Here is a 27,923-nt window from a genome sequence, read left to right as displayed (position 1 = left end):
CCTTGCCAAATAGTAAGACCATTTATAAAACTTATTTTTGGAGTTTGGTAGATAAGAGACAGCTTAAAAATAGCACTGAAAAAGACTCTGCATTGATTTGATCATAATGTATCAGAAGACTTTACAGGAAAGATACAACAGAGTGGACTAGAACTTCGTATTATTAATTGAAACTGTTACTCTGTAATATGTCAAAGATATAAAGGAAGAACATGCGGTTTTGAACAAGTAAACATTGTTAAATGTGCAGTAAAGACTGCCGGGTATGTGTTAAATCAGATACTGTTGCAGCTAAGAATGATTTGACAAATAAACAAGGACATGATTATGATTAGTTTTTGTCTTGGGTTTACAATGAAAGTCAGTTTGGGTGCTAAAAACAATATTATATTAATTAAAAATTACAGAAAAAAATATTTTGTATTGTGGTTCCTGCCATCAAATCAAAGTAAAATAAGGATGAAATGGATTTTTGTTGAGGATATTATAAGGAAGTATTGAATGTTTCAAGAAGAACTTTGTAACCTCTTACAATCTGATTAATCACATTTAGCTTGATGTTACTGATAAGGTAACATTTCTGTCCACAGAATACAGGTCTAATATCCTTAACAGAGTTAGATGATACAGATGTGATCTTTAACCAAAGAAACCATGCAAAAAGACGCAGACGGTGAGGAGGATAATAGCGTTAGCGTTGACCACGTTTCTCCACAGAGGTTTTTCAGTGGTGTCGGTGAGCTTCAACTTTATCTCCGCCTCCTGTTCTTTAGTCAGTTTAGGGGCACTGCCTTGATCAAAGCCGCAGAACCAGTTGTAGGCCTTCTTACAACAGCTGGGTTCCTCACGCACCTCTGCAGGGTCAAGAGATGAACGGAAACGGTGGTTATTGGTTATTAAAAGCTAATGTTACATGTTCAATGTGATTTACACAAATAAGACATGTCTGGATCAATCAACATCCTTTGTTTTCCTAGAACAAATTACAATCTAGTCAATTAAAATGGCCATAACTAGTCTCAGCATCAGACGGTCCACCCACAGACGCCCACATACTGTTCACTAAACCATGTGATGCACGTTGCACACAAAAACAGTGAGTGTTACCTGTGCTACCTATCAATGATTATGAATTTGGTGGCTTGTGCAGACGTACCTTCTGTTTCCATAGAGTTGGAATCCTGTTCATCAGTCCAGTCATCTACCTCCAGATCTATCCTCTCCTCAGTGTTGTTTCTCAAGTCCCAGCAGAGCCTGTACAGCTGCACAAAAACAAGGGGCCACAGAATGCGGGGCCGTGACAGAGAAGGAGCTTTTTTTATAGATACAAAATACAGCAACAGTATACACTTGCTTCATGTCTGTCTGTCTGTCTATTGATCAACTTAATGCTTCTTTTCTAAATAAAAGTAATAATTTATCTAAAAAGAAAAAAAAAATTCTACACACATATAATATGTGTATTTCAAGTAAAATAGGAATATTTAATATTTGTAAAAGAAAAAAAGAAAAAGAAAATATGGTGGTACAGAAGAATGATTAAGAACACTGTATAATACTGAAGAGTATCAGAAGAGCTTACATGTTTGTCGTCAATGGGTTTGGTCATGAGGGAGATGCCCAGTATCAATATACAGGACAGGCTGAAGAGGATCAGTGCAAAATAGAGGTAGTGCACACCACAGATGATCGTGGGACAGTCACTGGGGCTCACACAGCTGCCAGTGCCATATGCAAACTCAGTTATCATACGCGCCAGACCCACCAAAAGACCAATACACAACCCATAGAAAGCACCCTGTGAGGAAATATCAACACCAGGTGTCAATAGATAAAAAATGTACAGCAAGACTTTGAGCGGCTTTGAGAGAATTTTTTTTTTTTAAATATCAAGCTGAATTTAACAAGCAAAAAACTCACTGGTTCATTGACTCTCTTGCAGAAAATGGCGAGGGTGAAGACAGCGGCGATGGGCGGTGCCAGATAACTGGTGATGGACTGAATGTAGTCGAAGAGCTGGCCGCTCTGAGCTGACTGAACTATGGGGATCCATGCGATACTCACGCCGATCAGAAACAGCATGAACAACCTGTACAACAGGCATATCAGAGCTTAATCACATAATTGTCTGCTCACAAGGTCAGAAAATCAATATGCAACACATACAAACAGACACGAGAACGCACCTCCCAGCAATCATGAGCTCCTTCTCTTTGGCTTTGGGACGGATCTTGGTGTAGATGTCCATGGTGAAGAGTGTGCTAGCACTGTTAAAGATGGAAGTGAGTGAACTCATCAGAGAGGCCAGCATGACAGACAACATCAAGCCTCTGAGACCTTCAGAAACACACACAGCAGTTTAGACCCATAACACCAGACAGATCTATCAAAGCATGTAAAGAGACAGAACTAGAAATATCAGGATATTACCGTTTGGCATCAGGTCCACCACTAGTTTCGGATAAGCAATATTACTACAGCCCACACTGGCTCCACAATAAAAGTCACACTCTTTTGGATCCACACATGCAATCTCATCTAACACAAACAAGAGAATACACAAAGAGTGCTTTCACTAGTAGTCTTTGACTGTTCACTGACCTTCTGATGCACATTGCATACAAAAATGGGAGTGCATTACTTTTGGATTGACAGAATTTCATATCACAAAACAGAATTGTTGTGGAATCACGATCTTCAGATTTACCCCCCTGAAATGTCACATCAAACAATGCTATTTATTATTTTTATATGATCAGTTTAGTTGAGGAACGGTATTAATAACATATTAAAGAACTAATTAAAACATGCAAATCACTAGTAGTATTTTTATATAGTAACATAGTATTTATTCATATTTTGCCTTTTATTGTCATTTTAATTTTAGTTAAAATTGTAGTGGTTTTGTTATGTGCTTTTGTCGTTTTTATTATTATTTTTATATTTCTATTTAGCTTTAACTTTTTATTTCAGTTTTAGGAATTACAGTATTTCAACTTAAACTTATTTTATTTTAGTTACTACAACATTTTTAATTTTCATTCACTGTATAAAACAGTTTTTCATTTATACTTAATACTTAATTTATTGAATAAATCGTATTGTCGCAAAGTTGTCGTTCAACCACATTGATTAATGATGTCATGCAGGTGGTGGAGTAATAACTTCTTTTAACTAATCCGTTTGAGATCGAATTAATGCTTGATTTTTTGCTAAATTTACAGACAATGCAATTTTCATTTATTTTATTTTTTTGTTATTTTGCTTTATTTCAAGTTTAAACAACTACAACAAGCGAATGAACATTGGCAATAATGGCAATTAAATGAGATTTGCATCGTGAACACTCCCCGCAAGGCGAGTGTAAGGATGCATGCAGCACTCACTCATTTAAGCTTTTGCATCAGAGCCGAACGTTTCTCTTGATTCTGCTGTACAATCAACATTCAACAGTGTTCTACAAACCCGGAAGTAGCTCTCCAGAGAGTATTGTACCACAATGTACCACCACTACACGGCCAGGACGCCGTCTTGGCTCTGAAGCCAAAACTTAAATGAGGGAGTGCTGCACGCTTCCTTATACAGTTACAGTAGCCTATACCCGTCTTGCAGGGAGTGGTTCGCGATGCAAATCTCACTCGCTAATATCAATTGACTTGTTTTGTTTACACTCGAATGTGACAAGATCCTAATTCGTCAGCTCGTTCTGACATAACTACTCGGTTACCTAATTCAGGGAACTGGGTTACATTAGTAAACAAGACGATGCTGTTTGCGATTTTTCGCTGGAACTATGGTTTTGGGAAACAATGACTCATTGAACTATGCTGATAAGGACAAAACTTCCGACTATAGTTAGCTAACGTTGCTTTTGGGAAATGCTAAGTATTTAGGCGATTGTTTGCTAGAACAAGATGATAGTAAGTTGCTAGCATATTCTGTGAGAAATACATGGACCAGACTATATTCTGATGGGCAAAAATATAGTTCTGAGAGACTTACAAAACCTAGTTGGCCATATCACCTCACACATTAAAGTTGCCATGTAATATCACTCAGTCAGGATTCAGTCAACGTATATGCTAACATTTACAAAATAGTTCACTCATCTCAGCCAGGATGCTGCCAATCGTTCTCACCTGTGTACAGCACTCTGCTGATCATGCCAGGGAAAACCATGAGGAACATGGGCAGAAGTTTGAGATAACCACACAGGATGCAGCCAGCTTTCACATGGGACAGGTTCTTGGCAGACAGACAGCGCTGCACTATCACCTAAAACAAGATGGAGTGTTTGTGTGAATAACCCAGAGGAACATTTTAGTGCTTAGAATCGTTTAGTCCAGTTATTGGCTGTTTAAATTACTGTTTAAAAAGTTTACAAGGGCTTGCTAACTTAAACCTTTAGAGTTTTTTTAATAGTTATTGTTCAATATAACTACACACCTGTTCAAAGGTTAGAGTTAAGAAAGATTATTTGAAAGAAGGTTTTTTAAATAAGTCTTTTATGTTCACCATAGCTGCATTTATTAAACATTATTAAAGTTTACAATAACTGCTTTCCGTTTGAATATATCTTAAAATGTTATACATTCATGTGATCAAAGATGAATTTTCAGCATCATTACTCCAGTCTTCAGTGTCACATGATCCTTCAGAAATCATTATTATATGATTATTTGCTGCTCAAGAAACATTTCTTATTATTTCCTATTATTATCTGTCATGATTCTGCCATCATGTTCTTGATTTTCCTAGTCTTGTGGCAGGATCATGGCAGAACCATGTTCTGTGTACTAGCGCATGGCCTGTTGTTTGGGCCATGTGCTTGTGTTGTCTCGTTAGATACCCCGCCCCCTTGTTATTCTCGTCTTGTCATCACCTAGTCTGTGTCACCTGTTCCCCTCATTAGTTTCTCCCTATTTAATCCCCTTGTGTTTGCTGTCGAGGGTCGGTACATTGTCAACTAATGCGTGTAACTCTTTGTGAGTACTTTGTCTGAATCTCGTGAAAAGTATTGTGAGTTTGTGTAGCTGGTTGTTTCTTTTGTTCTAGTCTTCAAGTCAGTGTCTAGTCCTAGTTCATTTTCTTGTCTTAGTCTTGGTTTACTGCCCTTCAGGTCTGTTTTGCCCCCTCGTGGGTTATTTGGTTTACTGTTTTGTTCCTCAATAAATCCCTGTTGCTGCATATCATCTGCGTTTGGGTTCTCTCCTTCAACCTCATGACATTATCAAAGTATATTTGGTGGAAATCATAATTTTGTAAGTTTTTTTGATGAATAGAAAGGTCAAAAGAACAACAATTATTTAAAAAAGAAATCTTTTGTAAATGTAAAAGTCCTTACTATCACTTTTTGTAAATTTAAAAGTCTTTACTATCACTTTTGATCAATTTAATGTGTCCTTGCTGAATGAAAGTATTAATGTATTAGTTTGTATTGATTTTTTTTATTCATTTCTTAAAATTCTTCTTCTCCATTCTTCTTTTTTTTGTTGTTGATTTTTTCCTGCTTGTCATTTTGTTCAAAATTGCATTATATGCTTAATATTTATACATATATATTATATACAGGTCCTTCTCAAAAAATTAGCATATTGTGATAAAGTTCATTATTTTCCATAATGTAATGATAAAAATTAAACTTTCATATATTTTAGATTCATTGCACACCAAATGAAATATTTCAGGTCTTTTATTGTTTTAATACTGATGATTTTGGCATTCAGCTCATTAAAACCCAAAATTCCTATCTCAAAAAATTAGCATATTTCATCCGACCAATAAAATAAGTGTTTTTAATACAAAAAAGCCAACCTTCAAATAATTATGTTCAGTTATGCACTCAATACTTGGTCGGGAATCCTTTTGCAGAAATTACTGCTTCAATGCGGCGTGGCATGGAGGCAATCAGCCTGTGGCACTGCTGAGGTGTTATGGAGGCCCAGGACGCTTCGATAGCGGCGTTAAGCTCATCCAGAGTGTTGGGTCTTGCGTCTCTCAACTTTCTCTTCACAATATCCCACAGATTCTCTATGGGGTTCAGGTCAGGAGAGTTGGCAGGCCAATTGAGCACAGTAATACCATGGTCAGTAAACCATTTATCAGTGGTTTTGGCACTGTGAGCAGGTGCCAGGTCGTGCTGAAAAATGAAATCTTCATCTCCATAAAGCTTTTCAGCAGATGGAAGCATGAAGTGCTCCAAAATCTCCTGATAGCTAGCTGCATTGACCCTGCCCTTGATAAAACACAGTGGACCAACACCAGCAGCTGACATGGCACCCCAGACCATCACTGACTGTGGGTACTTGACACTGGACTTCAGGCATTTTGGCATTTCCTTCTCCCCAGTCTTCCTCCAGACTCTGGCACCTTGATTTTCCGAATGACATGCAAAATTTGCTTTCATCCGAAAAAAGTACTTTGGACCACTGAGCAGCAGTCCAGTGCTGCTTCTCTGTAGCCCAGGTCAGGCGCTTCTGCTGCTGTTTCTGGTTCAAAAGTGGCTTGACCTGGGGAATGAGGCACCTGTAGCCCATTTCCTGCACACCCCTGTGCACGGTGGCTCTGGATGTTTCTACTCCAGACTCAGTCCACTGCTTCCGCAGGTCCCCCAAGGTCTGGAATCGGTCCTTCTCCACAATCTTCCTCAGGGTCCGGTCACCTCTTCTCGTTGTGTAGCGTTTTTTGCCACACTTTTTCCTTCCCACAGACTTCCCACTGAGGTGCCTTGATACAGCACTCTGGGAACAGCCTATTTGTTCAGAAATTTCTTTCTGTGTCTTACCCTCTTGCTTGAGGGTGTCAATGATGGCCTTCTGGACAGCAGTCAGGTCGGCAGTCTTACCCATGATTGCGGTTTTGAGTAATGAAACAGGCTGGGAGTTTTTAAAAGCCTCAGGAATCTTTTGCAGGTGTTTAGAGTTAATTAGTTGATTCAGATGATTAGGTTAATACTCGTTTAGAGACCCTTTTCATGATATGCTAATTTTTTGAGATAGGAATTTTGGGTTCCCTTTCAGTCGATAACGTCGGACGTAGTCGACGTCGACTGAAATGGGATCACGCCAGGGAGCCTATTGTCTTCGAGTATTATTGAACGAGCCAATACACATTGGCGTGCGAGAGCTGCATCTCACACTCCGCCCCGCAGCGCGGGTATAAATACGGAAGTGGATGCACGCACCATTTGCCTTTCGCTTCGGAGCCGAGCTTCATGTCTGGATCTGAAGAGTGTTGTTGTACAACGAGCGAGTGTGTCGGCGCTTCATTGGAAAGTCTCTCCTGGTGTCGGTGTTTGCAGCGCGAGTGCAGCGGTGATCGCGAGCTTCAAGCTCTCAACTGCTGTTCTCACAGCAACCAAGTTTCTGTTTGTGTTTGTTTGTCTGACGGTCAGTTGAGGGCGCGAAAGTGAGTGCTTCACTAACACAGGGTGCACCATTCCTGTGTTGGTGTTGCCGCGGTCATTCCCCTGTGTACTCCGGCACTGGTGAGAGTTTTTCCCTTCCTAAAAGAGCAACACGGGTGCGTTTGCGTCTTTCTCAAGATGTCATTCCGCCCATGCGTTTCTGGGTGCGGTCGTTCCCTGTCTCTCTCTGATGGTCACAATTGTTGTATCACGTGTTTGGGCTTACAGCATGCTGAGGCAGCTTTTGTGGACAGCTCATGTTTTCACTGTGGGAACATGACTGTCGCAGTGTTGAGGGCGAGACTCGCCTTCGTTCGCGGAGAGCGAGTCCCCATTACCACGCCCCACCCTGCACGGGTGCTGTGTGGGATGGGTGACCGGAGGGTAGTGTTGGATGTCCCGCCCGGTAACCATTCCCTGTGGGCTCCTCACCCCTCCCTTCCACTGCTGCCATTGGAGCCTCCGGTGTTGTCCGCTGGTCCATCTGTAATGGGTCGGCCAGCGGTTTCACTCGGGGCTCCCCTGGAGGACAGGACGTCGATTGCAGCATCGGAGGGTGAGCTGACTTCTGGAGATGACGACTTGGCTGCGTTGTCTCCCTCTGGGAGTTCAATGTTGCCCGAGCCGGATCCAGAATTGTCAGCTATGCTGAAACGGGCCGCCGAGGCTGTCGGGCTCGAGTGGAACCCTCCACCGTGTCCTGTTCAGTCTCGGTTGGATGATTGGTATCTCGGGGCGGGCCGTGCTGGTTCTCAGCCCGCCACCCCAGTGCCCTTCTTCCCCGAAGTGGATGAAGAGCTTACTTGGTCGTGGACGGCACCTTTTACTGCTGAAAACGACTTAAATAGTTCTTCCTCCCTCACTACCCTTGTCGGAGGAGCGGTGAAGGGTTATGAGGCTATCCCTCCAGTGGAGCGGTCTGTTGCGACTCACTTATGTCCAACGGCCGCTGCATCCTGGATGGGGGATCCTTGTTTCCCCTCGCGGGCCTGTGAGTTCGCGTCAGGATTGGGGGTCAGAGCTTACAGAGCTTGCAGGCAAGCCGCTTCCTCTTTGCATGCCTTGGCGTTGTTGCAGGTCTACCAGGCCAAGACACTCAGGGACATGCACGAAGGTAGTTTAGACCGGGCGCTCATGAGTGAGCTCTGCACTGCCATTGACCTCGCCCTCCGGGCAACGAGTGTCGAGGAATGTGCGGTCGGTCTAGCGATGTCCGCCTAGGTGGTCCAGGAACGCCATCGTTGGCTCAGCCTGGTTGAGATGGCGGATGCGGACAAGGTTCGGTTCCTGGACTCCCCAATTTCCCAGGTTGTTCGGCGACGTGGCGGAGAGCTGCGCCCAACAGTTCTCTGCCACCCAGGTTCGGACGGAGGCTCCCCGACACACCCTATCCCGGCGGCCCGCTGTTGCCTCCACCCTGCCGCCGGTGATAGTCCCTCCGCCCGTTCGTCCCCGAGGGCGTCCCCCTGCCGCTGCCTCCGGTTCCGCGGGGTCTCCACAACAGCCTTCACCCAGGCCCTAGCGTAGAACCAGCAGCAGGCAGGCCGCCCGGTCTGTCTCAGTCACTGCCCAGCCAGGGGGCGAGTGTCAGAAGCATTCCTGAGACAGGCCACCCAGGGATGGGGGGACTAGCTCTTCAGATGGTCACCGTTCCACCATTGGCTCTCCGGAGTCCAGTGGTACCCAAATTGTCGAAAGAGAGAATGTCTCCGTCCCTGGGTCCCAAGAGGGCGAGGCTGGCGGTTTGCGACCCTGTGGAACAGCCTTGCTCCCCCCAGCCCCCTCTTGTTCGCCAGCCGGCAACACGATGCGTTCGAGGACCCGGTCATCCGCCTTCTCACCCATCCTCTGTTGCCCCGTGGAGTCAGGTAAGTGCAGCACGGCTCACTCAGACCCCGCTTCGGGCCGCCCACGGGCCTTCCGAGCCGGGTCCCTGTCCACCACCTCGCTGCCCCACCCCGGGTGTGCCTGTGGTGCCTCTGGTCCCCTTGGTCCGGTTCGTCGAGGCCTGGAAGTTGCTCTCCAACCCGTCCAGCTGGCTCCTCCGTACCATCAGGCTCGGCTACACGATTCAGTTCCGCCGGAGTCCGCCCAGGTACAGTGGCATTCGCCACACTTCGGTGTCGAGCAAATCTGCTCCTGTCATGCGCGCGGAGATCGCTGTCCTGCTGGCGAAGGACGCGATAGAGCCGGTGTCTGTAGCCGAGATGAAGACCGGCTTTTACAGCCCGTACTTCATTGTACCCAAGAAAGGTGGTGGGTTACGACCAATCTTGGACCTGCGAGTCCTGAACCGGGACCTCCACAAGCTCCCGTTCAGAATGCTAACGCAGAAACGCATCTTCCAATGTGTCCGTCCCCAAGATTGGTTTGCAGCGATAGACCTGAAGGACGCGTACTTTCATGTCTCCATCCTGCCGCGACACAGGCCATTCCTGCGTTTCGCGTTCGAGGGTCAGGCGTTTCAGTAAAAAGTCCTACCCTTCGGGCTGGCCCTGTCACCCCGTGTCTTTACGAAGCTCGCGGAGGCAGCCCTCGCTCCCATGAGAGAGCGTGGCATTCGCATTCTCAACTATCTCGACGACTGGCTCATACTAGCGCAGTCTCGGGAGCAGTTATGCGAACACAGGGATTTGCTGCTCCAGCACATCAGCCAGTTGGGTCTTCAGGTCAACTGGGAGAAGAGCAAACTCGCCCCCGTGCAGAGGATCTCTTTTCTCGGTTTGGAGCTGGACTCGGTCCAACACACGGCACGCCTCACAGAGAATCGCGCCCGGTCGGTGCTGAACTGCCTGAATCTCATCAAGAGCAGTACAGTGGTTTATCTGAAACAATTTCAGAGCCTCCTGGGGCATATGGCAGCCGCAGCCGCAGTTACGCCGCTCGGCCTGCTTCATATGAGACCACTCCAGCACTGGCTTTGCGACCGAGTCCCGTGGTGGGCGTGGCAGAGAGGCATGCTCCGTGTGAAAATCACCCCGGCCTGCCTCCAAACCCTCAGCCCGTGGTCGGACCTTTCGTTTCTCCGGGCCGGTGTGTCCTTAGAACAAGTGTCCAGGCATGCTGGGGTTTCCACAGACGCCTCCAACACCGGCTGGGGGGCCACGTACAACGGGCATGCAGTAGCTGGCACCTGGACAGGGTCCCACCTGCATTGGCACATCAACTGCCTCGAGTTGTTAGCAGTGCTCCTTGCTTTGAGACGCCTCAAGACGACGCTGCTCGGCAAGCATGTACTGGTCCGTACGGACAGCACGGCGACCGTTGCGTACATCAACCGCCAAGGTGGTCTACGTTCCCATCGCATGTCACAACTCGCCCGCCACCTCCTCCTATGGAGTCAGAAGCATCTGAGGTCGCTTCGTGCCGTTCACATCCCTGGCCTGCTCAATCGTGCCGCCGACGAGCTCTCACGACAGATTGTGGCCTCCGAGGAATGGCGACTCCATCCCCAGGCGGTCCAGCTGATTTGGGACCACTTCGGGGCAGCACAGATAGATCTGTTTGCCTCTCTGGACTCGTCCCAGTGCCAGTTGTTTTATTCCCGCACCGAGGGGACCCTCGGCACGGATGCACTGGCTCACAGCTGGCCCCGGGGCCTCCGCAAGTTTGCGTTTCCCCCAGTGAGCCTGATGGCACAACTACTGTGCAAAATCAGGGAGGAAGAGGAGCAGGTTTTGCTAGTTGCCCCTTATTGGCCCAACCGAACCTGGTTCCCCGAACTTTTTCTCCCCCCCTCGACAGCTCCTCCCTGGCCCATTCCTCTGAGAGAGGATCTGCTCTCTCAGGGACGGGGCACCATATGGCACCCGCGTCCAGACTGTTGGAGACTCCATGTGTGGTCCCTGGACGGGACGCAGAGGTTCTAGGTAATCTACCACAGGCAGTCGTAGATACCATCACTTCAGCGAGAGCTCCCTCTACGAGGCTTGCTTACTCCCTGAAGTGGAACCTGTTTGTTGAGTGGTGTGTTTCTCACAGAGAACACCCCCGAAGGTGTTCGATCATTTCCGTGCTTTCTTTCCTGCAAGAGGCTTTGGAGCGTCGGCTGTCCCCCTCCACCCTCAAAGTGTATGTTCCTGCTATTGCCGCACATCACGATGCAGTAGACGGGAAATCCCTGGGGAAGCACGATCTGATCGTCAGGTTCCTGAGGGGAGCGAGGAGATTGAATCCGCCTCGCCCCCCCTCTATACCCTCTTGGGACTTATCTCTGGTGCTAACCGCACTGCAGAGACCGCCCTTCGAGCCTTTGCAGGTAGCAGAGTTAAAAATTCTGTCCCAAAAGACAGTCCTCCTGCTTGCTTTGGCCTCCATCAAGAGGGTAGGGGACCTGCACAGATTTTCGGTCAGCGAGTCGTGCCTGGAATTCGGGCCGGCTAACTCTCACGTTGTCCTGAGACCCCGGCCTGGATATGTGCCCAAGGTTCCTACCACCCCCTTTCGGGATCAGGTGGTGAACCTGCAAGCGCTGCCCCCGGAGGAGGTAGACCCAGCCCTGGCTTTTCTCTGCCCCGTTCGCGCTCTGCGCTTATACGCGGACAGAACGCAAAGCTTTAGGACCTCAGAGCAGCTCTTCATCTGTTACGGAGATCAGCGGAAGGGAAAGGCTGTCTCCAAGCAGAGGTTGGCCCACTGGATAGTGGATGCCATCAGCTTGGCGTATGAGTCCCAAGGTGAACCCTGTCCCCCAGGACTACGAGCTCACTCCACAAGGAGTGTTGCCGCTTCTTGGGCGTTGGCGCAGGGTGCCTCGCTGACAGATGTCTGTAGAGCTGCGGGCTGGGCGACACCTAATACGTTTGCTAGATTCTATAGCCTACGTGTCGAACCGGTTTCTTCCCGTGTGCTCTCTTCTCATAGAAGCCAGTAACACCGTGAGCCCCGGTTTAGTGTCGGCTTGCTGCGCCATTCCCCTCCTACGGACCGGATACGTGCGCCATTTCTGCTCCAGTTGAATTCCCATATCCGGAACCTGTTGAGCTCCTCCACACCCCTCCAACGTCGGACGTGGCGGAACGTCCAGTGTTATGCCTACCACTCGTATGCAGTGTGGAACCCGTGTTAGGCTGGGTCCATATGTTACGGTCCCTACGGCGACCCCATATGTGTATTCTTCCACGATATGGCTCCCCAAGGTGAGCCTGTGTCTTTCCCTTGGCAGAGTCCTGCCGTCACTGTAAATCGGTGTTGTCTCCCCCCTCTCTAGGCTGGAGCCACCCCAGTGATACTCCATATGTTGTACTGCCCGGTCCTCCGCCCAGTTCATATGCGTATTCCCCCCCCCCCCCTGTTTTCGGGGTTGGTTGGGCTTCCGTAGCGTCCCCTCCTTCCGATGTTGGGCACGCTTTCCCAGTGTTACCAAGTCTAACTGAGTGGGTCTTGTGGAACAGCAGCGACTTCCTGGCCTAAGCCCTGTCCTCTTCCGCTAAAACGTCGGGAGGATCAGAAGGCTTTTGTCTAGGCACTGGAAGGAAGCAGCGTTAGTGCCGTGTTCAAAGGGTGATCCCATTTCAGTCGACGTCGACTTCGTCCGACGTTATCGACTGAAAGGGAATGTCCTGGTTGCGTATGCAACCCACCGTTCCCTGGAGGAGGGAACGGAGGACGTAGTCCCCTTGCCACTACCGCTGGACCACCACTGACTCAGAGTTACGCTCGGCTCCTCAGCGAAAAGCAAATGGTGCGTGCATTTACTTCCGTACTTATACCCGCGCTGCAGGGCGGAGTGTGAGATGCAGATCTCGCACGCCAATGTGTATTGGCTCGTTCAATAATACTCGAAGACAATAGGCTCCCTGGCGTGATCCCATTTCAGTCCACGTCGACTACGTCCTCCGTTCCCTCCTTCAGGGAACGGTGGGTTGCATACGCAACCAGGACGTTTTCATGAGCTGTATGCCAAAATCATCAGTATTAAAACAATAAAAGCCCTGAAATATTTCAGTTGGTGTGCAATGAATCTAAAATATATGAAAGTTTAATTTTTATCATTACATTATGGAAAATAATGACCTTTATCACAATATGCTAATTTTTTGAGAAGGACCTGTATACACATACATATATACAAATAATACCTAGGACATTTAAGGTATAATAATTTTCCCGCCAAAACATATCAGGTACCCCGGGTTAAAATGATACAGAATCAACACTGCATAGAGAAACAAAAACAGATGCAAATAAAACAATTGTTGAGATGCAGGTAATGTGCGTCATGAACTATAATAAACTTTTATGGCTGTATTTTTCTCTATAGTGCCAGAGTGCAAACAAAGAATATGGAATACTGTTTGTGAAAACCAGCCTTTATGACTGATAAGACATTTTGTGGAAAAAATCTTCACTAAACGATAAACTCCCCTCAGAGGAAGAACATCCCCATCACAATATATTTGACATGAGTGAATCTGTTTATGTCTCCATGCATCTTTTTAAAGCTAAAATATTAATCAATTTTGCTAATGTCACCTAAATCACCAAATTACCATACTATAGTCTGAAATAATTAAGCATTAAGTCTTGTTAATGGGCTGTTGAACTAAACTAACGGTGGTGATTCTATATCTGCTTCTCTTTGGCTGTTTGTGTATCTTATTTAATGAGGAGTGAATCTGTTTAAATGTCTCCATGCATCTTTTAAAGCTAAAATATTGATCATTTTTACTAATGTCACCTAAATCACCCAATTACCAAACTAGGGCAACCAAACATGGGATTCTGAAACAGTTATGTTTTAAGTCTTCAACAGAACTAACTTAACTGTGGTAAGTTTAAACCTGCTTGTTTGTGTCTCTCATCTTATTTAGTGGGGACTAATCAGGGGTCAAAGTAAAAGCATGTCTGTTTAAGCTTAGACTCACTGTGACTAAAACATGAAACGAGAAACATCCTGAGAAACTCAAGGTAGAAGTGCAGTTTGTCGTCCAAAAGTGGAAACAGAAGGCATTTAATTTGTATGTGTGTGAATGTCTTAGCATGTGTATAGAATATACCTCTTATGTCCAAAAAAACTAATACACACAGAATAAAGCAATACGAGAAAGTAGCCACAATCTAAAGTGTTACTCCACAAAAATGAGTCAGCAGCCTTAAAAAATAACCAGTACCTGGTCAGTGCACCAGTACCAGGCAGCCTGGATAGTAAGACCAAAGATCAGTCCGGGCCAGGGCAGATCGCCAGAAAGGGGGTCTCTGAAAATGTGAAATGAGTCCGCACGAGGGGTGTAGCACGCTTCACTGATGTTTGCACCCACCACTGACGGGATTGCATTCATATAACGGTCCTTGAAGTTCTCATAGCCTCCGACCTCATTGAACGCTGAAAGAAAATGGTTGATGTTGAAGAAGCAAGTAGTCATTAAGCATACTTTTTTTTTTTTCAAAAAAGCTTAAAGTACAGGACAAAAGTGAACGGACGTACCAAAGCCCATGAGAATGAATGATCCCACAACCATGATGATGGTCTGCAGGGTGTCTGTGTAGATGACTGCAGCTAGACCACCTGTAGGAGAAACAGTGAAGGTTTTTCAAGTAAAAAAACAACAACAAAGCAACTGAAAAAATCAAGTTTTTAGAAATGTACTTTTGGCCATCATGTTAGGTGTTTTTTTTATATATGTAATTGTGGCGAGCAGGACGAGGGCCGTGGGAGAACGACGCAAGGCCGATGCCGTGATTACTGATGAGCAACACCTGCACGACGCACCAGTCTCATATCTCTTACTGAGGAGCGGAAGCATAAAAGGAGGAGCGACGACAGAGGAGATCGAGAGAGGCCAGGCCTGGATTTATTTGATGTTTTGTTTTATTTATTTATTAAAGTCTTTAAATGTTCGCCGGTTCCCGCCTCCTTATTCCCGCAACATCTAACCTCGTTACAATAATATTGTAAAGAAACTTTAAATTTAATGACTTTACAAATGTCTTGTGGGGTCACCATTTAGTAAAAAGTAATAACATATTCAGTAACACTTTATTTCGATGGTCCACTTTAGAAATTTTACTGACTGCAAATAACTTTGCAATTACATGTCAGCTACCAGTTATTAGAGTATTAGTAGACTGTCTGATTAATATCTGCTAACACTTTATTTTGATGGTCCACCAACAGACATTCTACTGACTAAAAGTAACTTTGCAACGACATGTCAACTTATTCTACTTGAACCCCTTGAACACCTAACCCTAACCTAACAGTCTACTACAGTCTACTAATACTCTTCTGACACTGTCACATATGACACGTTTTAACAACTCTATATACCATATATTAATGATTTTATGTATATTAGAGTTTTAATAGGTTTACATGTTGTCTTTAGTCCATTTTATTCCTCTTATCTGTTTTATATGTCTGTATGTCTTTAAATGATCATAGGTCTGCTCATGTGATCATGCTTTCCAGTAATGTGATCACTCACATGCCAGGAAATAGGAAGTACACAGCATAAAGGAAGCAGCATGGCATGAACACCAAGAGCCTGGACTGTGGAGTTACCTTACCTTTTGAGGACTTACGTTTTGAGGACTTACCTTTCCAGAAAGCTAGAAATGTTAGCCATGACACCAAAGCTCTGAAGCGTGTGTCAAAAAAATTAAGCGATTTTCAGTTAGGTGTTGTATCGATGCTTGATTCGTTCTATCAAAATCACGTGACCAATGACGTCAGAAGCTTCATTTCACACACACCCATGTGACTGCATCGTACTCTGATTCAAGGGTTTAAAAATGCGCGACACTGGGCACGTCCTTGTGGGTTGTTAAGGAGTATTGCGTTGCATTGAACTCTTTATTGTATTGTGAGAGTTTAGGAGTTTATCTGTATTGTTTTGAGTTACTAGGAGTATGAAATGAAATAGATTGCTGTTATGTATTTAATATATTGATTCGTTTATTTATTCTATCTATCTATCCATTCATTCATTTTGGCTTCTAAGATTAATGCGTTTGTCGGTTGTGAAACATTTTGCGACGCAGCGCTTTCCCTCACTTTCACGAGCAGATGTCCTTGTCGTGCTCTGATTTGAAAAGCATCGAGTAATTAACCTTTTTCTGATACAATTGTGTGGAAAGCTTTGCTGGTTCAGAAAGCTTTACTTCACCATCACTACAAAAAGAGAACTTTATTGGATTATCGCTGTGGATTGTGTATACACCGGTGGACAAGTTCACATTGGGACTATCAACACACTGGGACTCATTCGGTCTGTTTTAGGGTACACTGTTATGGACTGCTTTTAACAGACTGAGGTTTCCTGGTTTTACTGTGTTGTTATAAGATTTATGTGAGCATTGTAAATACTTTTTAAAGCACTCTCAACCTCACACATTTTAATCTGACCCTAATTTTAACTATTGTGACTCAACCTATGAGTTGATGATTGTTACACTCTAATGGGAGTTAGCTGAGATGTAGTTGCAAAATGACTTTACAGTAGTTATAGTATAGTATAGTAGTTAGTAGAAAGTCTAAAGTGGACCATCAAAATAAAGTGAAACCACATATTTTCCTTACACCTTGAATACATGTAAGCAGGGCTGGACTGGGACTAAAAATCGGCCCGGGCATTTTGGCCCAGACTGGCCCACTACATATAATCATAAACACAACCGATCTTTTCACGCCCCTGAATATGTATACTATCTCCTATTAAAACCACTAATGCCATGTAGCCTAATGAGTGAGTAGGAATGAGTAAGAGTTAATAGATGAAATAACTACTAATTGTAAAATACATTCGAAGTACTCCACAATGATGAATCCTAAAACAAACTATAAGCTGCATTGGCATAGCAATACCAGTGTTTGACAAAGGATTTTTGGTAAATCTGTGGTGGGTGGATCTCTGTCCCTTTAGGGGGGTTCGGGGGAGCCCCCCGTAAGAAAAAATTGTGCTTTTTAATGTTAAATTAATCAATCTGGTGCACTTTGAGAGTTAAAAATTAAGAGCTCCAACCCATAATCAGTGTGGAAATTGGACAAAGAAAAACTCAAAACTCTTTTAGCTGTGATAGTGTCTGTCTGCATTACACTACTACATAATAATAGTTATAATATTAATTCCATGACAGTAATAGCCATATATTATAAAACAAATGCACTGAAAAATAAAAGGAACTTTTATAATTAGTTTTGTACTAATTTCCATGCTTGAAAGAGATAAACACATGATCTTTTATTTTGGCGGAAAACATGGTTTACAAACGCGCCTCATTACACTTCTAGTAAAATGCGTAATCGTCAACTATGCAGGTGTGTAAATAATGCGTAACTGGGTAATGGGTTCCTACACTCATAGCGTAAGTGTTCTGAAAGTAGCCTAGTTCTGCTTACCACAGTTCTCTACACTCACTCATTCTCTCCTGATCCTCCTCAATATCCTCCTCAATATGAATATCCTCAATATCCTCCTGATCTCCTGATCCTCCTCAATATCCTCAATATCCTCAATATAAGACACTTGAAGGGGCCGTTTCATTTTCACGCTATTTCTCTGCACATTCCTTGCGTTTCTTCTCCATCTCTGACTATTTTGACAGATACGCACTGACACTGCACGCGCGCTTAGAGCCCAAAGGGGGAGATTGGACCAGCACATTAAAGATGTGATTGGACCAGCCCAGTGCCAATCAAGAAAAGAACCAATGGGCCGCTGATCTACGTGTTTCACGGGCCGGTCTGTTAAAAAAAAAAACCTACGCTGACTTTTTTTGTCCAATGCATTACACTGGCACACAGATCCCAGCGCCACCAATTAAGCAAAACTAAACGAATGTGCCGCCGATGTATGAGTATTATGGGCCGTTTAGACAAAAAAATTGTTTTTATATATTTTTTAAAGAATTATCTGTAGGCCTATCGGCCCAAAAAGCACGTCGGCCCACCGGGCAAATGCCCGGTATGCCTGATGGCCAGTCCAGCCCTGCATGTAAGTTTATATCGGTATTTTCAAATAGTATTTTTTTCACAATTTTTCTTGCCCTTAATTGTGTTTAACTGCAATGAATGTGCACTTATAGTGTACTTCTGATCTTAAAAGTATAGGGTGAATGGGCGGGCATCCTGATGCTGGACAGGATGGTCAGTGGGGAGCAGTGACCAGGGCCGAGCCGGCAGGATGGGTAGCCTCCAGGGTGGCACTGGCAATACAGGGAGCCAGAACGGTACCTGTAGTTGATGGGAGCCAGAGAGGCGCCGGTAGCTCAGGGAGCCATGGAGGTGCCAACAGTACAAGGACCCAGGGATGTGCAGGGAGTTCAGGGAGCTTGGTTTGGCCTCTATGGCCAGGGACATATAACCTAGTGGAAGCTATGAGGTTATGAACTAGAGGAGATTCTGGTGTGGGCTCATGGGCTGGAGCGGACTCTGGAGCAGCCTCATGGCCGGGAACGGACTCTGGTCAGGGGCTGGAGCAATCACTAGACTCTGGTCAGGGTCTTGAGCCATCACTAGACTCTGGTCAGGGGCTGGAGCAATCACTGGACTCTGGTCAAGACTGGAGCCATAACTGGGCTCTAGTCAGGGGCTGGAACCAGGGTGTGTGTGGCCCAAATGCACATAACTGGACAGGACAACATCTTCAAACCCATCCGGGCAGACAGGAAGGGCAGGCTCTGGATTTTCATGCACCGGAAAGGACTAGGGAATTTCTCTTACTATGACGGACTGGGACATTTCTCCCACTATAATGGACTGGGACATTTCTCCCTGGACTTGACTCTTACGGGAACAGACTCAGGAATTTCTCTCACTGGAACAGACTCAGGAATTTCTCTCACTGGAACAGATTCATTACTGAATTTTGGGGCTGAAACGGGCTCAATGGCTGGTGCGGACTTCACTGGGACAGACTCGGAAATCAAAGGAAGAATTAGTGGTCTTTCAGGACTAGCTGGGCTGAGTAGAACGGAGTAAATAATATATTGCTCTAAAGTGTACATATTCAAACCCCTCTATGGCATCTTCGGCATCTTGGTTCATACAAACCTCTATGAAAAATCTCCATCAGCACAACATTTTCTATGTATACTGTTAGCCAGCTCCAGGAATTCCCCAGTGTATTACTCAATGCGGAGGCTATCTTAAGTGCAGGAGAGCAACAAATCAATTGGGCGGAGAAATTGGCTCATGGTTGTTGTGTTAGCTGTAGGTCTGGTCTTCTGTCACGGAATAGAAGGCGGCAAACACAGGTAATATCCAAACAGTGGTTTATTGCAGGAAAGTAGTGATGGGAACAGGTGAGTATTGAATTGGTGGATCAATGCTGAAATGCAGATGGTGAATGACAGATCTTATCAGTTGTAGGTGAAGATGATAGCATACTTTGATGGCAGGAGAGGACGGATGACTGAAGACTGGAGAAGATCGCACAGGTATGTTTCTCAAAGGTAGGTGGTCAGGTTGGTTGTTCTTGGTAGGAACGACGAGGCCAAACAAAGGTGAACTGAAGAGTGACTGCTTATATGGTGCGTGGGTGATGAGTGATTGTAAGTGGCAGGTGTGATGATGGCTGAGGGAGTGCAGGTAGCGACCAGAAGGGATAATGGGAAATGTAGTTCTGTGGTGACTGAGGATTGTGACACTCACTGTAAGTGCACTTAAAGAGAGCACTTAAAGTCACTTTTATGACTGTTCCTAACACACTTGAGTACACTTTTGAAAAATACACTGTAATAATGCTGCATTAAACATTTGGTTACTTAAGGTTTCCTTGTATACAATACTTTGTTTATTAATATCACTTGTACTTATACAAATAAGTACTGAGTAATATTAAGAAACAACATGTTATTTTAATTAGAGTTAGAGGTTGGTTTAGGGTAAATTGCTTGTAGTTATGCATGATTTACTGTTATTACTATAGTAAGTACATGTAAGATGTGTAACAAGGACACTAAAATAAAGTATTACCAAAAGTTTTACTTTAAAGTACATTTTAAATGATGTTTTAATAAGCTTTTGACATACTTTATTTTGAAGTGTTGACTAACATGGTAAAGCACATAAACTTCGTTTATAACAATTTTAACTGTATTAAATTTAAAGGTAATATATTTATAATATATTTTAAATGTATTAAGCTTTAGCTTCATTAATACTAATTACAAATATATTTGAATACATGACATTGCATTTAACGTGCAATTAAATGCCCAAAAACATTGCGTTTAGTTTGCACTTAAGTATATTCTTTTCACACTAAAGTATGTTATTTACTTAATAAGTACTCTTTTTAAAAGGATGCTAAAGTGTACTTCTTTTTCACAAAGGTGAACTATCCTGCACATCTTAATTTTTTCGAGTTAGATGTGTTCAAGGGTCAACATATTTAGTTGATCCTTGAACAAATTTCCTGTCCGAAAATTTAATCCAAACCATATCTCATCTCCGAAACCTAAGCATATCAATAAATTATCCCTAAAACCAGAGGGAAATGATAGTTAAATAATAGTGATGTAGAAGCACCTAACCCTGGTTTTAGGCTTAAACTTGACATAAACTGTAAACTTGTCCCTCAGATCTGATTGATTGATTGCAATGTTCTTCCAGGATCAACAAAGATGACCCAGGTACTTGGTGAAATCACTGTTAAGAGTAGTGTCTTAAGTTCTAGTATGACCCATTAGCAGTTAGTCATGGGCAGTCAGTCTTTTTGCTTTTTGGTATCAAGTTAGCCTACGTTTTTATGTAACTGATTTAAAAAAGCTATAAACAGTCTTAAAGAAAAAAATATTAAACTAATCTAACTTGTAAGATTAGTCTTAGAGGTTTATGCAACTGGCCCCAGGTTCTGCAAGCTATTCTTGCCTTGTCTTAAAATATCCAATTATCTGATATTTTAAGGACATATTGACTTTTACTCATGAGGGTCTGGAGGGGTCCTCTCTATGATATAATTTCCTGTAGCTTACTGCTTTTTAATGCACAGTTTTACATGTTGGTCAAACCATATGACTTTGATTTGGCTGATAAATGTTTCACCCCAAAAAATATTTCTCTAAAGCCTTAGTAACAGAAGTTTACCAGCCATAAGACCACTCTCAGCCACAGCTCATGTAAACATTTACAGCTGACAGGACTATGTCTGATTTCTTACGGTTTATTGATAGGCTGGTTTGTTCCTGAGATAAACCTATTACACAACAGACCATGACAGAAGTTTAAAGTCACAATGCAGCTTGCCTTGCACAGGCTTATCATCTATTTTCAGAATGGGCAATTACTCATAACACATACATATCACGCTACAATAAGTATCCCACTGCATGGTCCTACAACCCTAGACTTTACTCTCTGATGTGGTATAAACTTCAGGAACTATATAAAAATTCAACAATTTCGCATCCCTGAAATTATTTTTTTTTAAATGGAACGCAGGGAATGTGGGCATAATGCATTTATATATATATATATATATATATATATATATATATATATATATATATATATATATATAAATGCATTATGCCCACATTCCCTGCGTTCCATTTAAAAAAAAAATGATCTCAATGATCTCAATGGGTATAATGCATATATATATATATATATATATATATATATATATATATATCTCAATGGTATAATACATATATATATCTCAATGGGTATAATGCATATATATATATATATATATATATATATATATATATATATATATACAGTTGTAATCAAATTTATTCAACCCCCATTGCAAATCAGGTTTATTGGCAAAATTTACATACTTTCAGCTGTTTGCAATGAACAAATCAAACAAAAGTTTTCAAAATAGCTTAACACAACAAATGTTTCAACTGGTTTCCCCAAGTTCAACTGAAAATGCAACTTTTAATGACTTCTGCAGTCTCAAAATCATTCAACTACCCTGAATAGAATCCCTCACAACAGCACAAATCTGCAAAACAGGTGTTGTCTCAAGCACATCTGATGCAACTAATCAAGGGCTTCATTAGTTTTACCAGGTGTGCTTGAGCTAGAATACATGAAATTTCTTACCTGGCTAGGTTTGTTGAGTGTCACGTTTGACTGCATGTTAGAAAAGTAAAAAGAATGGCCCAAAAAGTTAATAGGAGATAGTATTGCCCTTCACTAAAAAGGAACAGGATACAAAAAGATAGAAAAGGCACTAAATGTTCCCAGATACACCATTGGAAGCATAAATCGCAAGTTCAAAGTTTAAGGAACAGTGGTTACACTACCTGGACGGGGCAGAAAAGGAAGCTATCAATGGCTGCAATCAGATTTCTGAGAAGGCAGGTTCCTAAAAACCCTAGAGTGACTGCAAAAGACCTGCAGTAAGACTTGGTGGCCACGGGACACTGAGGTTTCAGCTTGCACAATAAGGTGGATACTAAACGCATGCTACCACTACTGACCCAAAAACACAAGAAAAGTCAGCTCCAATTTGCTCAAAATCTTATAAATAAGCCACATAGGTTTGGGATTCTGTTCTATGAAGTGACAAAACTGGAACTTTTCTGCCCTATGGATCAGTTATATGTCTGGAGGAAGAAGAATGAAGCATATGCTGAAAAGAACACTCTGTCTATTGTTAAGCATGGTGGGGCTCGGTGATCCTCTGTGGCTGCTTTGGATCCTCCTGGCACTGGAAAACTGCAGCATGTGGAAGGCAAGATGGATTCACTGAAGTATCAGGAAATCCTAGGAGAAAACACCATGCCGTCAGTGAAGAAGCTGAAGCTTGGGCGTCATTGGACCTTCCAACAGGGCAATGATCCCAAGAATTCCTCAAATACCAAAGAAGTCCTGGAAGATTCTACAGTGGCCATCACAGTCACCTGACTTGAACCCCATAGAAAATCTCTGGTGGGATTTGAAGAAGGCGGTTGCAGCACGCAAACCCAAGAATATTGCTAAACTGGAGGTCATTGCTCATGAGGAATGGGCTAAGATTCCTCAGAAACGTTGCCAGAAGCTGGTGTCTGGTTATACATCTCGTTTGCAGCAGGTCATGACAGCAAATTATGTTCTACCAAGTACTAAAGATGCTTGTCATGAAGGGGTTGAATAATTTTTAGACTGCAGAAGTCATTAAAAGTTGCATTTTCAGTTGAATTTGGGGAAAACACTTGAAACATTTGTTGTGTTGAGCTATTTCAATTACTTTTGTTTGATTTGTTTATTGCAAACAGCTGAAAATCTGATTACAACTGTATACTGTCATTTACTATACAGTGCAATGTGCCATGGTAAAGTTTGCACTATTTACATCAACAGACCTGTTACTGTATAAAGAGCTGTAATCAGCAGTAGAATAATCACGGCCAGGTAAATGTTCAGTCCCAGAGCCTGGTTGATAAAAATGGCTCCTGCAAACATGTCCGCCTGAGAAATGGAAAAGGGGAAAAATTGTTTGAACTGTCCCTTTCAAAACAACGTCTTTATCTTTATAATCTAAACCCCTTTTAGTCTTACAATACTAAATCTTACAACACATGGCAATAAAAGATATTTCCACATGGAAATCACCGCCATTCAGACTATAACCTGTGTTAGTGCAGACTTTATGTAACGATTATCAGCAAACTAAATACAGAGGCTGGACAGACAGCACCGTATTGTGAAAATGTTGGCAAGTTCCAACTGAATTTTCAGTTAATCATTGTCAATAGACGCATAAGGGGGAAAATTAAAATGTAAGGTAAAACTTTATATAAAAGCATACTGTAAGGAAAAGTGTATATCTTTGATCTTTTGACTGGTACACCAACTAGTTACAATGTAGTTTACTTAAAATGTTCTTGTACTTGATGCGTGCATTCTAGTCTCTCATAATTGGTAAAAAAAAAGCTGCATTCAGAATTATTAACAAGAGTAGCATGTTACATCGCTGAGAGTATGTTAAAGTATCCTTAAAGTATTGCATGACAGCTACCTCTCAAAGTACTAACATATTAGTAGCCTATTTGATACCTGTACTTTTCTGTAAGGGCTGAGACAGATTTTGGACTCACAGAGATTTTGGTGAAAACATAGAGAAACAGGGACAGCACAGAGAGATAGATACGGATACGCTGCCCACCAAAACGTTTCTTTAGGTACTCCGGCATAGTCACGACCTGCAGATAACGTCAATAAAGACCATAAAAATTATATCACAGAGATAAAGTACACAGTCATGTTGTGTTAGTAAGCAATATTTGAAAGATTTGTTCTGTAATGCTGGTTGGAGAGGAAGAAATGTAAGCATACCCCAGCCTTTATGTAGATTGGCACGAAGAGCCATCCCAGAATAATCACAACAACAAGAGCCTGAGAGGGGGAAAAATTAAAAACAGACTGTAACTACAGATATTTGATTTGATATCTTGTACACATAATCCAATCAGTGTAGTTATTGTTAACTAAAACTATAGGGTAACACTTTAGTTTAGGGTCCAATTCTTATTAGCATGCATATTACTAGGATATTGTCTGTTTATTAGTACTTATAAACCACATATTCATGCCTTACTCTGCATGACCATATTCTACATCCCTTAATCCTACCCACAAACAACTACCTTACTAAGTACTAATCAGCTGTAATTAAAAGTTTATTGAGGCAAAAGTCGTTGTTAAAAGTTAGTTAAAGGTAGGGTAGGCAATTTGTTTTATAAATAGTTTTAGTTATACAGGTTGAAATGTAAAGTACTTAAATGACTAAAACTTTAACTGAAATAAAAATAAATTATAGCTAAATAAGGAATATTAAAACTAATAAAAATTACAAAAGCACATAACAAAATGACTAAAACTTAAAATAAAATTAAAATGAAACCTGAAAATGTACAAATAAAAGCTAATTTAGAAATATTAATAAATACTATAATTGTCACGATCCTGGTTTTGTCTTGTGTTTTGAGAGAACTTTTATGTTGAAATGTATTCTCAGTTCCTATTGTTTCCGTGCTCTCTTTCTGTGTTTGGTTCCTGTTTCCTTTGTTGTCTTGCCTGAATTTTTTTTTTCCTTAGTTACCCTCATTAGTTCCCATGACTACTAATCACCAAGACCTGTCCCTAATCAGCCCCTCAATAAGCTGTCTATTTGAACCTTTGTGCTTCAGTTATTGTTTGTTGGTCATTGATCCTGTATGTGTGTTCCTGTTGTTGCTCTCCTGCCTTTGATGTGTGGATTTATACTCTTGTTTCTTGGATTGGATTATTCTGCGTTTGTGTTTCTCGAATAAACTTGTGTTCACATATGGATTCTTACTCTCTGTGTTACACATTTTACAATAACACTATATAAATATTACTAAATTAACACTGATGTTTAATTGGTTAATATCCTTAATATATTATTAATATCGTACCATAATAACAATAATAATAATAATGCATAGTGTACTTTTATCCTTCTAATAAATAATTATACTTTTGTAATTATATAGACATAAAATAATAATTAAAGTTCTGCATATCTGACATTTTTATCATTTGAATGATTAATTGTATTCAAAATTATTTATTGTAAATTATTCCTTAATTATTAATAAAATATTATTTATAAACATACTGCAATAATATAGCTCACTTATATGCAAAATACTTATAAAACATTATTTTTCTTTTCTTTTTCTTAAATAGTAGGCCAAAACATAAATTCATGACACACATCGTAATTATTACATATCATAAATGTAATTATTAGGCCTTTTTTACACATACATTCCACTCAAAGCCTCCAATGGCGATACCAGCAGCTGCTCCAGTTCCTGCTATTCCCACAAAATGCCCACTTCCAATGTTACTTGCAAAGAGAGAGGCTCCAATCTGAAAAATAAAAATAAAAAAATAGTTTAAATACTTCAGTTGTGCTTCATATACTAATAAACAAACATTTTATATTTAGTGTAAGGGGTACCCAACAGAAATCCATATCTAAGGGATCTGCTGCCTTTTTGGATGTCAGAATGGTTAAAAAGTCCATCAGCAAAGGATTGTGGGAACTGTATGTGAAGCGTCCTGCTTCAGAATATATTAACTCTGTCTACTGTTTGACTATAACTGGCAATAAACTCACCATAATGATAAGCTATAAAACTGCTTCTTGTGCACAACCTGAGGTGTAACTAAAACAATAACGATTGGAACAATTAAATTGGAAATAAAAAAAAAAAGCTTCAAACTTTCATAAAAAGTGACAACTTTAGCATGGACCAAAGCATGATTGCTCCATAAATACTGCATGCATGAGCAAAGCATATCAGCTGTAATGAATTGTGGGTTGCATCTGGCATCAGTGCATTATGGCCCAATAAAAAGATTTCATTCACCCTATCACGATATCAAGGTTCTGAAATGGAGGGGCAGTCAAGGTCATTATCATGCCATGTCTGTAATAAAGTGAAATCACTGGTCATGGTAGTGATATATACATTATCAGCTCCTACTTTTATGGCCGTTTCAGTCTTTTTTACGTACTGTAGTACATTATGACAGAAAATCCACCACATTTTGCACACTGATTGACCACTATTGATGTAGTAAATGATCAGACAATGTAATTTTGTTTATGTCCATCACATCCGGCCCACAAAACAAAATGCTTTTAAGGTTTAAAGCTTGGACATCCACCATCCAGGTCCATTTCCTTACCGGCCACCACACCATACTTCTGCCAGCCAGGAAAAAGCCTCCTACTGTTGATCGATTGGTCCGTACCATTGCCTTTGAACAAAAAAAAGGGAATTAAATTCAGCATATGAAGAGTTACAGACACTAAACTTTTTAGACAAAATCACATTTGACTTTATATGGTGTCATACCTGCAGACACATTTCTCAATAACATTTCACATCGCCTTGTTTGTTGCTTGATCAAATATGTTTGAATTTTCACAAGAGGTTTTAAAATGTTCTGTATTTCCAATGTTCAAATATAGTTGAATAAAAAAGTCATGCTAGTAATATAATATATGTATATACCTATTAAACTATATTTTTAGTGTTTAATAGATAGAAGTATCATTATTAGTATCCACATTTATAACAAAAAAGACCATTGCAACAATTAATTTCCTGATAGATTTCAGCATTTTTTGCACAAAAAAACACCCCTGTTGTATTCCAGTTATTATATTATATTATATTATATTATATTATATTATATTATATTATATTATATTATATCATATTATATTATATTATATTATAAACAAATTTCAAATTGATCAAATTTATCTCACACAGCCCTTTTTCATTTAAATGTTGTTGACGCAAGGTTAACAATTCACAAGTCTGTCAATGGTAAAAATGTTGTTGGATATAAACTATTGGCCACTTACCCATACTCCCACAGCCAGAACCACCAGAAAATATATAACAATCACCGAGATGTCCGCTGGATTGTTAATATAAATGGTGATATTTCTTTTGTTCTCATTGCGGAGATAAGAGAATCCAAAATAATCTGCCCCCATTTTGTTGGTGTTTGAGCAGGGCAAGTGGAGCACCACACTGCGTCCCTCTCTGACACGATGGTAAAGAGACCTGACTCAAACATTCACCTGCA

The 27,923-nt window shown here is 42.0% G+C and overlaps 1 protein-coding gene across 1 annotated transcript; it reads right to left on the bottom strand.

Moving 5' to 3' along the window:
* Positions 1-493: 493 nt before the first annotated feature.
* Positions 494-27,923, bottom strand: slc5a1 (solute carrier family 5 member 1). Its single transcript, XM_077242992.1, has 15 exons — positions 27,697-27,923; positions 27,009-27,080; positions 26,079-26,183; positions 24,621-24,680; positions 24,383-24,487; positions 23,648-23,753; positions 14,832-14,912; positions 14,518-14,729; positions 4,140-4,275; positions 2,431-2,538; positions 2,187-2,337; positions 1,921-2,089; positions 1,583-1,798; positions 1,157-1,262; positions 494-854 (listed from the first exon to the last, which is right to left on the bottom strand). Exons 1-15 carry the CDS (start codon positions 27,829-27,831, stop codon positions 640-642), a joined length of 1,977 nt encoding a protein of 658 aa, XP_077099107.1. The 5' UTR covers positions 27,832-27,923; the 3' UTR covers positions 494-639.

This window comes from Siphateles boraxobius, unplaced genomic scaffold, assembly GCF_051911475.1.
Source record: "Siphateles boraxobius isolate OS27281-9 unplaced genomic scaffold, OSU_SipBor_1 25, whole genome shotgun sequence".
In the NCBI taxonomy this organism is placed as follows: domain Eukaryota; kingdom Metazoa; phylum Chordata; class Actinopteri; order Cypriniformes; family Leuciscidae; genus Siphateles; species Siphateles boraxobius.
Note: the sequence above shows the minus strand (reverse complement) of the source record. Positions and strands in the feature narration are given on the sequence as shown.